Source organism: Mytilus galloprovincialis, chromosome 6 (genome assembly GCF_965363235.1).
Source record: "Mytilus galloprovincialis chromosome 6, xbMytGall1.hap1.1, whole genome shotgun sequence".
NCBI classification, from domain to species: Eukaryota; Metazoa; Mollusca; class Bivalvia; order Mytilida; family Mytilidae; genus Mytilus; species Mytilus galloprovincialis.
The window spans coordinates 72,105,296-72,120,412 of record NC_134843.1 but is presented as its reverse complement, the minus strand read 5'-3'; the positions used below and the strand labels follow the sequence as shown (position 1 = coordinate 72,120,412).

Here is a 15,117-nt window from a genome sequence, read left to right as displayed (position 1 = left end):
GGAACGATTGTAAGGTGTACATGTCTAGCGGGCAGATGTCATGTGACCTTGACCTCATTTTCATGGTTCAGTGGTCAAAGTTAAATTTTTGTGTTTTGGTCTGTTTTTCTCATACTATATGCAATAGGTCTACTATATTTGTTGTATGGAACGATTGTAAGGTGTACATGTCTAGCGGGCAGATGTCATGTGACCTTGACCTCATTTTCATGGTTCAGTGGTCATAGTTAAATTTTTGTGTTTTGGTCTGTTTTTCTCATACTATATGCAATAGGTCTACTATATTTGTTGTATGGAACGATTGTAAGGTGTACATGTCTAGCGGGCAGATGTCATGTGACCTTGACCACATTTTCATGGTTCAGTGGTCAAAGTTAAATTTTTGTGTTTTGGTCTGTTTTTCTCATACTATATGCAATAGGTCTACTATATTTGTTGTATGGAACTATTGTAAGGTGTACATGTCTAGCGGGCAGATGTCATGTGACCTTGACCTCATTTTCATGGTTCAGTGGTCAAAGTTTTTATCTAATACTATATGCCATAGGTCAACTATATTTGGTGTATGGAAATATTTTATGATCTTTATGTCAGTCGCACAGGTTTTATTTGATCGTGACCTCATTTTCACGGTTCATTGCACAGTGTTAAGTTTTTGTGTTTTGGTCTATTTTTCTTAAACTATATAAGTAATAAGTCAACTATATATGTTGTATAGAAGCATTGTTAGCTGTACATGTCTGCCTGGCATGGTTCATCTGACCTTGACCTCATTTTCAAGGTTCATTGGTCTATGTTTAGTTATCTTGGTTAATGTTAAGTTTATGTGTCAGTTGTTATAAAGCTTAGCTTTATACTAAGGACTATCAACATAATATCAGTGATTAGTATAGAAGGCGAGACATTTCAGCGTGTGCACTCTTGTTAATATTGTAGATTTAAGAAATTATTATACGTGTTATTGTATTTACTTTTGAGGTTAAAGAGCTAAAATGCCATATGGTAAGACCTCGATAGGTCGCACGGCACCCCTTTTGTGTAACAATGTACTTGTTTTCGGTCAATTTGTTGCTTTCCTTAAAATATATGTCAATGATAAAAAAAAACCAATTGAATAGTATTAGATTAGCCTTTCTATCTGACAATGTGGACACATTTAATTTCTGTTGTACAAAGTTCCCACGGCAAACAATAATTATATCTCGTGTAAAGTTCTGATTTAGAAAATTCTACTTTTTTCGTTAGACATACATGTATGCGGAAAGAATACCCTTCGATCATTTTCATTGACGAAATAAGCATACCAAACATACATGAAAGAGAAAGTAGGGGGAATCGTCCATCAAGTTGATTTAGATAAAAAAAAAAAAAAGTAGTGCCCGTATGCATAAAACAACTTAGGTTTAGAAATTCATTCGTTACGGTAGAACTTATTTATCGTTATCGTAGAAAAATCCGTCCTATCGGAACAAATCGTAACTTAGATATTTGTATGCATACGGGCCATGTACATGTAACATATCTCTTGTTACATTCTAAACTATTTGGCTCAGGTGAACTTAGCAATCACTGACACGATAAATTAGAACGACACAATTGTCTTATTGTTTTAAACTAAAAATGTCAGTTTTAAAATTGATTTGTGTTGCATAAAGAGGTTACATTTATCAATATCAAATATATGTATTGACACATATTTATGCAAATTGCATCTGTTTTATAGATAAAGATAGAACTTTATGTGCGGTTTGTCTACATATTTGATTTACGATGTTTTCATGACTTCATTAATATATACTGACATAGTTTGACAACATAATTTGTAAACGTCAATTTCTATGATCGAAAGTTGATCTGTTCATTATGCATGACCGTCATATCATCTGGTGTCCCGTGATTGGAGTACTCAGTATTGGTCGACTTCGGAATAGAACAACTTTATCAAAAGTCCAAACTCCTCCAAGCATAGTTGACCTTAGCTGAAAGTTCACTTTTCATCATTTAGCTTCCAACATATCAACATAATTCTACATACATGTATCAAGGCCCACTAAGCTGCTCAAGTGAAGATTTGTTCCGAACGGACGATTTTTCCTACCTATCCTACGATAAGTTAGTTATTTTTTTAACTTAAAAGTGGTTTTATGCATACAGGTTCTTACTAACAAACGATTGGGTTTGGGCGTTATTAATGAAGGCATATCAAGAAAAGCGATTCAGGTTCGCGGAATTTAGCGTTATTTTCGAGTTTAAAATGTAGTCGTGTTGAAAAAAGGAGTCCTTCATCTAGATATACTACTCTTATGTTGTACTAATTTGCGTTTTATAATCCGATCTGTTTTTGTTCGCATGCGTTAAATACACACCGTTGAGACAAAGGATTTGCCATTGTATAACGTATGTCTTTGTTATTATAATTCGTTCAAAAAATATTAAATAAATGATGCCACACAAAAGCTCATTTGTCTAACAGCCTAGTTTATCATTAAGGAATGCCAAAGTTCAGTTTCATATTTATATTCCTCCATAAATTGTGGAGCACCACTACCCTAGAGGGTATCGTTTTTAAAGACTTAATGTACACCTGCTTAACATGAAAATAAAAAAAATACCCACATCTATCCAAAATGAGATATGTTATATGTAAAACTTGAGTTGCTTTCAAGAGTTATTATACCTAAAAGTTAAGAACGATACATTGTGTTACAAAGTTTTGCACGTCACCCAAAAGGACATCTGTATTATTTATAGGTGCTCAACTTTAAGAAAACAAATTTTGTATATTTGGGAAATTAATGAATTTCTTAAATCTTTTTTATATCTAATGCAGTTATTTTTAGTCATAAACAGCTGATAAAATGTTCTAAATATAAAATCATGGTATGTAGAACTTTGAATGAATGATAACCATCTCTAAACAGTATCTATATAAAAAGTATAAATATTACGAAAGCTATTAATGTACATTTAGATGAAGTTAAAAGAAAGTCAGAAACCAGAGAGAAACTACATGATAATTTATTGTCATCGGAAAACATAAATATAATTTACAAATCCATTACTTTTCTAAATACGGACTTTTATCAGACGAAAATAATTTGTTATTTTCTAAATATAGTAATAATGAAAAAAACATATGCTAAGTATAAACCACACAATGTGACATGTTTTATTTGTTTTTTTCAGTGATGACGATCTCCCCGGTGATTTTGACCCTTGTCTCCATCCTGATACACTCAACTTTACAGTCCCAAAATGAAGATGGTGAGTTGACAAAAATAAAATCACAAAAATACTGAAATCCGAGGAAAATCGAATACGGAAAGTCCGTTATCAAATGGCAAAATCAAAAGCTCAATTACATCAAACGAATGAATAGATAACACCGGTCATATTCCTGACTTGGTACAGACATTTTCCTATGTAGAAAATGGTGAATTATACCTGTTTTTATAGCTAGCTAAACCTCTCACTTGTATGACAGTTGCATCAAATGTTGCTTGTTTAACACATTTTTGTACAGTTTGGCTCTGAACTGCTTAATATTAAAACGTATTTTCATGATCCTATACTAATTCTCAATTGACCAAGACAATATATTAAGAATACCCTTTAAATATTTTTGTAAAACGCTACTTGCTAGTAAAACACAATTATGTTCGGGTAAACCTTTACCTATCTTAATTCCGCAACATTTTATGACTATAGTTAACGCTCTTGTTTCCAAGTCAGGATCCTGTACTTAAATGAATGCCGTTATATGCCGGCTATCATATTTGTTTTTCGTTTATTGTCACATTATTCAGGTCTTCGTTTCTGGTTTAAATTTTTACCTTTTTCATGAGGATGCGAGTAATTTTTTAAAGTGTTTAATCTAGTGTCGGTTTTGCTCAATGTTGACGTCCACGAGTCATACGGGGAAATTTAGTTGTTCACACCTACGTTGGTATTTAGTGTATATTTTGTCTAATTTGCAATCATACCACATCTTATAATATTAGAAGTTGGTAGAAGTTGGCCTGGGGGGCATAGACAACCGAAGTGTTGCAAATACAAAAAACAAACACCAAAAAAAACCCTACAATTTGCCTTACAAGAATATGAATAAAGCATACTATGGCTATGTTATTTTTAGTGTAATTAGATTATAATGATGATACAAACTCTTACATTTTTTTCTAAATTGTTATGCTCCATATATACCTTCAATCAACCCCTATCTAAAAGTAGAAACAAATCACTTTGTGCGCGTTGAAACGGAATTAGTAGCCGACATCTTTAATGTTCCTATTTATAAAGTGTCAGTCAAATTTGTTAACAATTTGCATCGTAGCATTATCATTAAGCTATATTGTATCAAGGTTCGTATAGTTCGATTTGTTTTGTCATCTGCTGAATGTGCATGGATAATTTGCATATCCAGAATTAAGCAACCAAGAATCAATCAATTCACAGTCAGAAGCCGACTTCAAAAAAGATTCAAACACAACGTTATGAGGTAATCGTCACCAAGACAGATACCGCTATTAACCAAAACTATAACACCAAAGCCCAGCAGGCGATCATGCTATAAACGAAAGCCTTGATCACATGGTCAGATACAAGTGTGGAGGTCAGCAGCTTATTAAGGTCCTACACGGACAAATAGAATGCCTAGTTGTAAATCAATTGTCAGCACCTGACAGGCCAATAATCGAATGTCAACTTTGATAGTCATATAGAGAACGTTAATCTGACAATAATAAATGATAAACTGACTTCCCGGTTTTCATTATCGTGTTAATATTATTTTGTTACTACAACCGCATTTGTTATTTAAATCTTTTAAAGACATGTATATTACTCACCAAAATGTCATTCAAGTTTAAATTAAGTAAAACATAAATGTTCACACTTACACATTTTTTATTATTAATTTTTTAAGACCAAAGTTATTTTTAATCTTTTCTTTTTGTTTTACTGCTTCATCTGTCATTTTCTTGTTTTAAATGTTTGTTTTATTTGCTGGTTATGGTCAGTTAATGCTTCTTTTATTTATTTGTTTGTTTGAATTATTCTTAATTTATTATCGCGTATTATTGTGCATTTTGGTGATGTTGTGGAGGAAAATACTATGTTTGATAGCGTAAATTCCTTTAACTTTCAAATATCTGTTTTATATGGTTAATTTAAAGAGAAATCTGTCATTTTACTTACAAATACACATACTTGATCAGCCATTGAAAGTGACATGTTCTTTACAATGCGTTTCTTTTCTTTCTAACTTTATCGTTGTTTTTTGGGGATATTTGTGTTTAAATTTTTAGAGGTATGTAAGTTGTTTTTTTTTTTTTTTTTTTTTTTTTGTGATTGCTGTTTGACATTGATTTACTTTATTAAATTCATTTACGACTCGAATTTGCATCACAGTTGTTTACAAGTTCAAATTTATTTGTATCATTTAACAAAAAACACAAGATTAATTGTCTAACTTGATTGACAATTTAAGACGTTTGTGTCAGGGGAACGATTCAGGCACCTGGATGGCTCTAGATACCTTTGGTAATGGTGTTTGTGTCAGGGGAACGATTCAGGCACCTGGATGGTTCTAGATACCTTTTGTAATGGTGTTTGTGTCAGGGGAACGATTCAGGCACCTGGATAGCTCTAGATACCTTTTGTAATGGTGTTTGTGTCAGGGGAACGGTTCAGACACCTGGACAGCTCTTAATACCTTTGGTAATGGTGTTCATGATTTTGAATGTCCCTTGGTGTCTGAGCTTGGTATACCTTGTTTCATTTATCAAGAAGTTTTATATGCTTATACACAATACCAGTTTACATACAGCTTTATTTATAGTCCGTATATTTAAAACAACGTGAAAGATAAAAGCTCTTTCAGATAACATAAGAACCTTTCAACAAACAAATAAATTAATTTACACATGTATTTGTCACATACAATGTTTATCCAAATATTTGAAAAGGTTAATTTGTGGAATCATTTTTTGTTTAATTTTAATCCTAATCATCTAAGTACCAATAGAAGCAACAGTGTGAGATGTTGATTTGTTAATTGTTCATATCTTTGTTGTACAGAGTACCCACCAAAATATGTACACATACTATATTATATAGAAATCTTAAGTTTTTATTCTGGCAACATGAAAAATGAAACCTTCATTTATCAGGTTGTTGGACACAAATTGCAGCATGCACGTATAGGGTAAACAACAAAAGCAAAAGAATGGTGAAACATTATAAAACGACAATAACTAATGCAGTGCTTCTTTAAACTCGATGTGGTCATCCCGGATATCTTTTAAAAGATGTTCCCATGTTATTTATTATTCTCATGAAAATTAATCACAGCCTTCATTTATTAGATTTGATTTGGTTCAACGTAATTTGTACGATGTTTACGTTTGAAGTTAGATTCAAAACAAAGCGGGCATAGCTATATAATATAGTTAATTGTTACCTCAGTTTGCTATTAATACGTATTGTAATGTTCTTTGTTATTAAAATGTAATATCAGTATTTAGTTCAAATGTATTCTTAAATCAATCCTAATTCTATCTTATTTTTGAGAAATAGTTTTAGTCATTCAAATGTGACGTCATTTTTTGAGACTGTTTTAGAATTTCAAATCCCCCCCCCCTTTTTCACTTTTGCGTTGAGGCCTTGACCAAGTCGGTTGTGTTTATTTTTTGTGTTGATTTATGTAATGTATCCGGGGTTTGTTTTCTGTAATTAATTAATACTTCGTTTTTATCATGTATATCTTTTATATTCATTTGATAACATTTACTGTTTGCAATAGCATAAATTGTTCTAAATAATAAGGATATTCTTATCCCAAACAGAAAACCCTAGCCGTATTTGGCACAACCTTTTTGAACCTTTGATCATCAGTGCTATACAACTTTGTACTCGTTCTGACTTTCGAACTTTTATATCTGGTAGGTCTTGTGTGGACGAGGCGCGCTTCTGGTGTATTGAATTTTAAACCTGGTGCCTTTTGTTAGCTATTATTCATGTGTTTCTTTGTCTAATATGTTCTACTATTTATTTTTATTAGTCCTGTAATGTTATGTTGTCATTTTAATGTTGTATTTAACATTGCCATTCAAGCGGGAGGTTTGGCATGCCACAAAACCAGGTTCAACCCACCATTTTTTCTTTAAAAAATGTCCTGTACGGTACCAAGTCAGGGAAATGGCCATTGTTATATTAAAGTTCGTTTCTGTGTGTGTTAAATTTTAACGTTGTGTTTCCGTTGTGTCGTTTGTTTTCTCCTACATTTTAGTGTGAATTCACATTACTATAAGACGTGTCACGGTACTTTTCTATCCCAAATTCATGTATTTGGTTTTGATGTTATATTTGTTATTCTCATCGGATTTTGTCTAAATTAATGCTTAGTCCGTTTCTGTGTGGGTTACATTTTAATGTTATGTCGTTGTTCTCCTCTTATATTTAATGCGTTTCCCTCAGTTTTTGAGTGTGTTACCCCGATTTTGTTTTTTTATCCATCGATTTACGAGTTTTGAACAGCGGTATACTACTGTTGCCTTTGTTTACAGTCCCACTGATATTAATCTAGTAGAATTCGTTGTTCCAGTTTTGGTCCAGCTGTACTGCTATTAGTTCATAATTTAATGACTAACAAAAACTAGTTGCCTTTTTAATTTCTTTCTTTTGTATTATAGATTATCATACCCATCCATGTAACAGAGAATGTTTAGACGATTCCGAACCTAAAGAATGTAAATATGATTTTACCATAGAGTATTACTACACCCTGACTCAGGCTTGTTATGATTGTCCATATAATATCACTGACTGTTTACGTCCACATTGTGTGTCTGCAGATGGTGTGTCACGTGCAATAATGACAGTTAACAGGAAGTTGCCTGGACCAGCCATACATGTAAGTCAAATAACTCTTTGGTGTTCAAACAAGTTGGCACATGTGTTTGTTAAAGAAGCTTTAATTACACTTTTGTATATATTAGACCTAAATGTGTTTTCAAGACACCAAATTGTAAAACAACCAGAGTGAAAACAAAGGAACCAAGTAAACTATATCAATAATAAACCAACGTTTCAATTTGTATCGAAATACATTTTATCTATTCTAAAATAGTTGTTATTGACGCATAAATGTGTACCCTCATCAAAGAAACTAGCCTTATAATTCAGACACGCCATCATGCATTAAATTCATCAGTGGCACTCTAGTCAAATTAATTGAAAGACCAAATTATAACAATCTAAAGAGTATTGCAATGTAAACTAAACATACCAAAATGTTTTTCCTTGAAAAATGCTGCAAGGAAAGGTTTAATGTTTATCCTTACTGAATCAGTACCATGTATTTCACTCAAGTGAGGAAGACTCAAATACAATGTATCATATGTAACTTGAGTTTATGTTTCTTATTTCTTTTAAAGGTGTGCAAGGGGGACACAGTAGTAGTAAATGTGAAAAATATGTTAGAAGGAGGTGAAGGCGTGTCACTCCATTGGCATGGTGTTCTTCAACAAGGTACCCCACACATGGATGGCGTCACTATGATAACACAATGCCCTATTCATACTCATACCACATTTCAATATAGGTAATTATAGAAATACTTTTATTCGTATGGTAAACAACTTTTTTAAAATGATTTATTTATTCAAATCTTGTAAATTCCATAAGACAATTAGCATCCGAATCAATTACATATTGTTTTATGTTATTGTCAGAAAATCAAACGTTCAGACTATTATGACAAACTGGTATAACCTCTTCAACCACAAGATGTATTTATGATCTTGTTAAATTCAATTTTTTGTCATATTTGCAATAGGAACAATGTTGATGTAAGATAATAACAATCTTTTATCATATTGAGCAAGAGTACAACTGTCAAAGTGCAACCGCACTATACATATAGTTACCTACAGCGTTGATATATCTTTGATTCTCATGTAGATAAGACAAAGACGAGACAAAACAAATACTTTATTTCAGTCTCACCACTTGTTACATATTAAATATACAGCTTATTAAAACACAACTTTTCAAAAAGAGCTACTCTATAAAGAGTTATGAGAGACTGTAGCAGTTTTATTTGTAAATATGCCTTATTTGTGCTATGTATCCATTATTAACACTTCACAAGAATATACTTCAGTAAAACACATTTCAAGTTCATTATAACTCATACGTGTGCTTCATAAAAGGTGCAATAGTGATATGAACCAAGGTATATTGTACATGTAGATCACATGCACATGACTTTTATTTCTAGAAAAAAAAACAGTGAAGCAACATATATAGAAAAACTGCAAATTTCTTCATTCAGATTTAAAGCAAATGATCCTGGAACACATTTCTGGCATGCCCATTCCGGTCAGCAGAGAACGGATGGTATGTTTGGATCTTTTGTCATCAGACGGCCAAGGTCACACGATGCAAGCTCTATGTTCTACGATGAAGATCTCCCTGAACACACTATTATGTTAAACGATTGGTTAGATCAGATGGGAGCAGAAGCTTTTGCTGCAGGACATCATGCAATGAAAGACCATTTCCCTAGTTCAATTCTCATTAATGGTAAATTATACTTTGTACTTATTACTCCACTGATTTGATGTCACCGGATGTGACGTAACTATATGTCATTGACTGTCATCTTTTTCACGATAGGTTCAAAAAAGGTTCTAACTAATAATTCAATCTTACTTAAAATAAACTTGTACAGAAAACAACGAGCTCGGATTAAAGTTAATCTTATTTTCATTACTTAACAAAAAAGGAAACCGTAAAAAAATAAGAAAAAAATATTAAGATGCGTGTCTTTGTGAGCTTTTACAGGTGCTAACAAATATGCTGCACACTAGATAATTCTATTATAATGGACACAATACTAATTTAAACTAATGATAATACATTTTGTTGATGTTTTTAAACAGGACGAGGAACAGTCAAAGAATTTAATGAAATGACAGATCATAGTTCTCACGGTTCTCATCATAAAGATACGACTTTACCAGAAGATATGATTATGGACACTTTGACAACTACTCGTACAATGGAAATGACGCACGCTGACCATATGTTTGACCACATGATGCACAAAAGAAGTTCAGAACATGCAGAAATGCAATCGATTCATAATATGCATAATATGGATACTGGCGCTCACAGTATGTCTGATCTCGATGCACGTCATACGCCGCATGCACTTTTCAAGGTTAAACAAGGAAAGAGATATCGATTCCGAATAATTAGTAATGGCATCGCCAACTGTCCCATACAGTTCTCCATAGATCACCATAGTTTAACTATGATATCAACAGACGGATCACCATTCAATCCTATCTTAGTTGAATCATTCACCATTTTTGCAGGCGAACGATACGATTTTGTTCTGACTGCTAATCAGCATAATCGAAACTATTGGATTAGAGCACGAGGGCTAGCCGAGTGTGGACCTGAATACAAATCTGTTAGTCAGACGGCTTTCCTTACATACGAAGATGCTGCTATTGTTTTACCCCCAGAATCTCCTGATTATCAAAGTGGAAATAGACTAGGGCTGGTATGTAATTAACCCAATACGAATAAAAGAAGGAATATACATTTTTTGTACATGAGACACCAACAAAAAGACTTAAATGCTATTTAGAAAAATATAATACTGTCGTCAACAATATACGCGTTTTCATACCATTTAAATTTCTAACTCGTCAACATATACATATTTTTATTCCAACTATCAGATTCCAAAAGTTTTCAATAATTTACCAATTCGTCATGAGTTTATATAAAAGATATCAGTTTCCTAAAATTATCTTGAACTTAGTTTTGACAAAACATACGATTCCATTGTTATTAACAAAACAGAAATAACTTCTTTGACATGTTTTAATAAAAATAAATATTTATTAAAAAATTATGTTTTTAAACTACTGTATAGAAGGACTGGTTAACTGAAGTCGATAAACGACCCAGTGCTATTGAAAAAAATGATAGTGATTGCACACGTGTTTTTGAAGAATACATAAATTAAAACAATTTTAAAACAAAAGGGTTGCTAAATTTAACAATTAAACTGTTTTGGGTAAACTGATTTTGAATTTCATGACACACAACCGCTTCTGTAACTGGTATTTTTTCTTATAGATGCTTAACCCTTTAAATATCGGGCCATCAAGAGGATTTATCACTGTAGATCAACTGGATTCTTTAGTTCCAGATGACGATGTGTTAAAACCAGTACCAGACAAAAAGTTTTACATAGCAATGGATTTTAATATGGTGGAAAACCCATATTTTCAGAACAGCAAATACTATTCATTAAATACTATGATGAACAGACATGGACACGGGAAACACAGTATGCATATGTTGTCACCACAGCTTAATCATATATCCTTTATGGTGCCTCCATCACCCCCACTTACTCAACATTCAACGATTGTAGATGTAAGTTTATAAAAACTATTTTATTCTGCTTATATCGAGGCTTTATATATTTGTTTAATTTAAGGTGGTACATAACATTAGAGGGTGCTAATTCTGTACAAATACGCTAAACCTTTTAATCAGGTTCTATTGTTAAAAAAAAGATTCTCAAATGATAGATTTTTTTTTCTTTTTTGTCAAAGTAAACGTAATGAAAATTAAACGAGCCAAATTAATTTTAGTCAAGTTGTTACGTACCTCCTTAATGTTCAGTTCTATGTTCCTTTTACTGCTGTTCAAACTTAATTTTCTTTCAATTTTTTTCGTATTTGAAGAAGCTGCACGTTTCTTTGTTATTGAATACAGACCTTCCTTGGTACGGGAGCATTCATAATGATAGTTAACCAAAATGTTTTACAGCTCTCTTAATAATAAAGCAAAAAGAAGCATAATTCAAAAGACTTATATTTATTATTAAATCACTATTGCAAATAAGTGGGATGTACTTGTATTAATAACAGTAAAACTACTACTTTAGTTTATATATTTCATTGATATCTAACTTTTATATCGTTCTATTTTATTATCATTCTATAACACTTAAATAGAGAAATACATATATTTTGATCTCATTGGTATATTAGGTGACGGTTTCAGACTTTGTATGTGTTTTGGTTTTAACTGTTTTGATCTGAGCGTTACTGGTGAGTCTTATGTAGATGAAACGAGCAATGATCTGGTGTATCTAATTATAAGCCTGCAGGTAGCCTTGATAACTATATTCAAAGATTTTTTTAATTTCTCGATGTAAAACATTGACATATTATTATTTTACATATGTATACAGGACTTTTTTTGCAATGAAGAAACTATGAGTGATAAGGATTGTACTACAGAATTCTGTCAATGTACTCATCGTATCAAAGTACAACTTGGAGAAGTTATTGAACTTGTACTGGTGGATGAAGGAAAATCACAGAATAATAACCACCCAATGCATTTGCATGGCCATAGTTTCAGAGTAGTAGCGATGGAAAAGGTAAGAGTATTTAATACAGTATATTATAACAAAACTAAAGCTATTTGAATGTAACAGGTTATACAGGAATGATGTCTTCTATTTATATGTCAACACGTCCCCCAGCTGTCCTACTTTACATTAATTAAAACTGGAACACTGGAAGGTCAACGAGAAAGAGTTAACATTCCCCGTCAAGATAATTCACACTCATCGAAACTATCCCAAGTTAAGACAACAAAAGTTTACCTATATGCATGTCTCATAAAACGATATGTCAAATTAAGTTACAAACCAAATCGAGAGAATCAACTCCACAAGTAAAGAGTTGATACGGTCGATAGGGTGAGCGTCACCTGTTATACCACCCACCAATACGAAATAAGACGCACTAGGTATACTTACATGCCCGACGAGTATTCTTTGATCTAAACCAGGACCCATGCATCAATTTTTTATAATAAAGAAAGCCATTATAAGGAATGAAAATGAACGTGAGAAAAATGCAGCTGAGCCTTACATTAAATTACTTTACCATATTTTATCAGATCATCTTCTACTTTATAAATATTGATGTATTTATATAGATTTTGTTCTAAATGACACGAAACTTGAATTTCCGTTGCTTTACATATTTTTTATTCCTGTAAAATTACTCTGCTAGTCTATCCTTTCAAACTACAGTAATTTCCATGGCTTACTTATTTACCTCTGCAAAACGTTATTTGGCCAAACGTTTCAAAATTTGGGTCAATATTGCCTTTCAACTTCGTTCATAACTTTTTTTTTTCATTTAGGGGAAACTTGTGGGAACATAGACGAAATTCGTATCTTGCCTAAGCATATTTAATTATAATGGGTGTATGACTATTACAATACATGTTATCAATTGTCATCAACAATTAACGCATTGCAGATGTAAAGTCACTGATTGATTCAAAACAACTATTATAAATGAACTATGACTATGTTGTACAAGTCGGTATCCATTTACTATAACCTCAAATGTTGTAAAGGCAATGAAGACAATGCTTGTACAAAAAAAAGAGAAAATAGACACTTGGTTTGGTACAAGACATATCCTTAACCATAAAACAAAATCTCTAGTCATTTACTGTGCAATAAATTATACAACTATGTCTGTAATGATCGCGTAACAATGATTTGCATCAAATAAAGAATAATATCACATCGTTATTAGGTATAAAAATCAGCTTACACGACAGAAAGTCAAAACTACAAAATTTTAATTGCATATCTTTTCAGTAAATTTTTCATAATACATAACTCTAAATGATTGTATTAAAGATTTATAACATAAGATATTATAATATGACCTTCTTATATCAAAATTTGGAATACAAACATGAAAGAATTTCTAATGTAAGCGTAGTCTGATTTTGCGTTTTTTCCCGTTAAATCACGACATTCCTACTTCTTTGGAATGTATTTTAAGAGATACCCAAAAACTTATATAGGTTTTATTATGACTTTATTCAATATGAAAACTATATAATATTCACTAGTTGCTTCTTTGAAAATAATTTAATGATCAAGGGGACACAATCCAAAATATTGTTTGTAACACTGTGGACTATTCACTTAAATATTTTGAAAAAAAAACCAACCAAAAAAAGAGTTTATAAAGAGCTTACTTTTCAATTCAACATAGTTTTTTTTAGTTTTTATGAGTAATAAACAGTCTGTGTATTTTCTTTAAAACTTTATTTAGGTTGAGGTTCTGTTTATTCAGTATAATGTGTTTAACTCGTACCGTCCAAAATTGATACTTTTAAAATGAATCTAAATGAACTGGCTTATACATCTACGTTAACTTTGTACCAAGTTTGTGTTTTAATAATCTCTTCGTTTTTAACGGGTAATTTTAGAAAGTAGGATATCAATCATACCAGTACAGATGCACTGACTACTGACCTGGTGATATCATCGCAGAACTTAAGTTCAGTTAAATTGCTTCCTAAAAAGTGATATTGAGTCGAAACCGATGACAGATATTCTAAAACATAATTCGTGTTAAATTCTTAATAGAAATGGCATTGGCATAAAGGATGTTCATTTATTACTGTTCAAAATACAACGAGTTATATACATGGGTGTGAGTTTTCTTAAGGAGGTTTGCTACTCAGTTTCAAAATAACAAGCCTTTTATTACACTAGTATATATTAATAGGGTAATAATAGAAAGAATTAAAAGAGCAAAACATATAGATCAATGTGCTTGTTTTTGAGATATTAACAATTGAAATTTTTTGGCGCGAAAATGTTCTCTCTTCATTTTTTCATAGCTTTATCATTGACAAGTTTAAGTGCTCAAAAACTATCCAAAAAAAAATAACAATGATTTTATAAGACTTTCACAGAAGGTTTACAATTATACATGTGAAAGATTTATATAAAGAAAAATGGGGATCAATTGGCAAATATTGCTAATTTATTTAAATGGATAAAACCAGAGGATTCAGAAAATCTGACAAAAAATCCAAAACATGACAAGTGAACATCCTTAACTGAAATAAGTAGTTGCAGTATTAAAAAGGTGCCATACAGTCATTCTTTAAAAGCAAAATAAAGTGTCAGTCTTTGTTTCGATTGTTGCAAGCTAGCAAGGTGTATGGTTCAAAATGTAGTTGATGTTTCTT

General features: G+C 31.8%; 1 protein-coding gene across 4 annotated transcripts in view; it reads left to right on the top strand.

The window, feature by feature from the left end:
* Positions 1-15,117, top strand: part of LOC143080252 (uncharacterized) — a 55,880-nt gene that overhangs the window by 35,242 nt on the left and 5,521 nt on the right. For all 4 annotated transcript variants that reach the window (XM_076255990.1, XM_076255993.1, XM_076255991.1 and 1 more), the window contains 7 exons: positions 3,187-3,264; positions 7,692-7,912; positions 8,436-8,602; positions 9,335-9,585; positions 9,945-10,573; positions 11,158-11,460; positions 12,287-12,478. In XM_076255990.1, coding sequence (XP_076112105.1) covers positions 3,189-3,264; positions 7,692-7,912; positions 8,436-8,602; positions 9,335-9,585; positions 9,945-10,573; positions 11,158-11,460; positions 12,287-12,478 — 1,839 coding nt within the window. In that variant the 5' untranslated portion in view covers positions 3,187-3,188. The remainder of the gene's footprint in view (positions 1-3,186; positions 3,265-7,691; positions 7,913-8,435; positions 8,603-9,334; positions 9,586-9,944; positions 10,574-11,157; positions 11,461-12,286; positions 12,479-15,117) is intronic.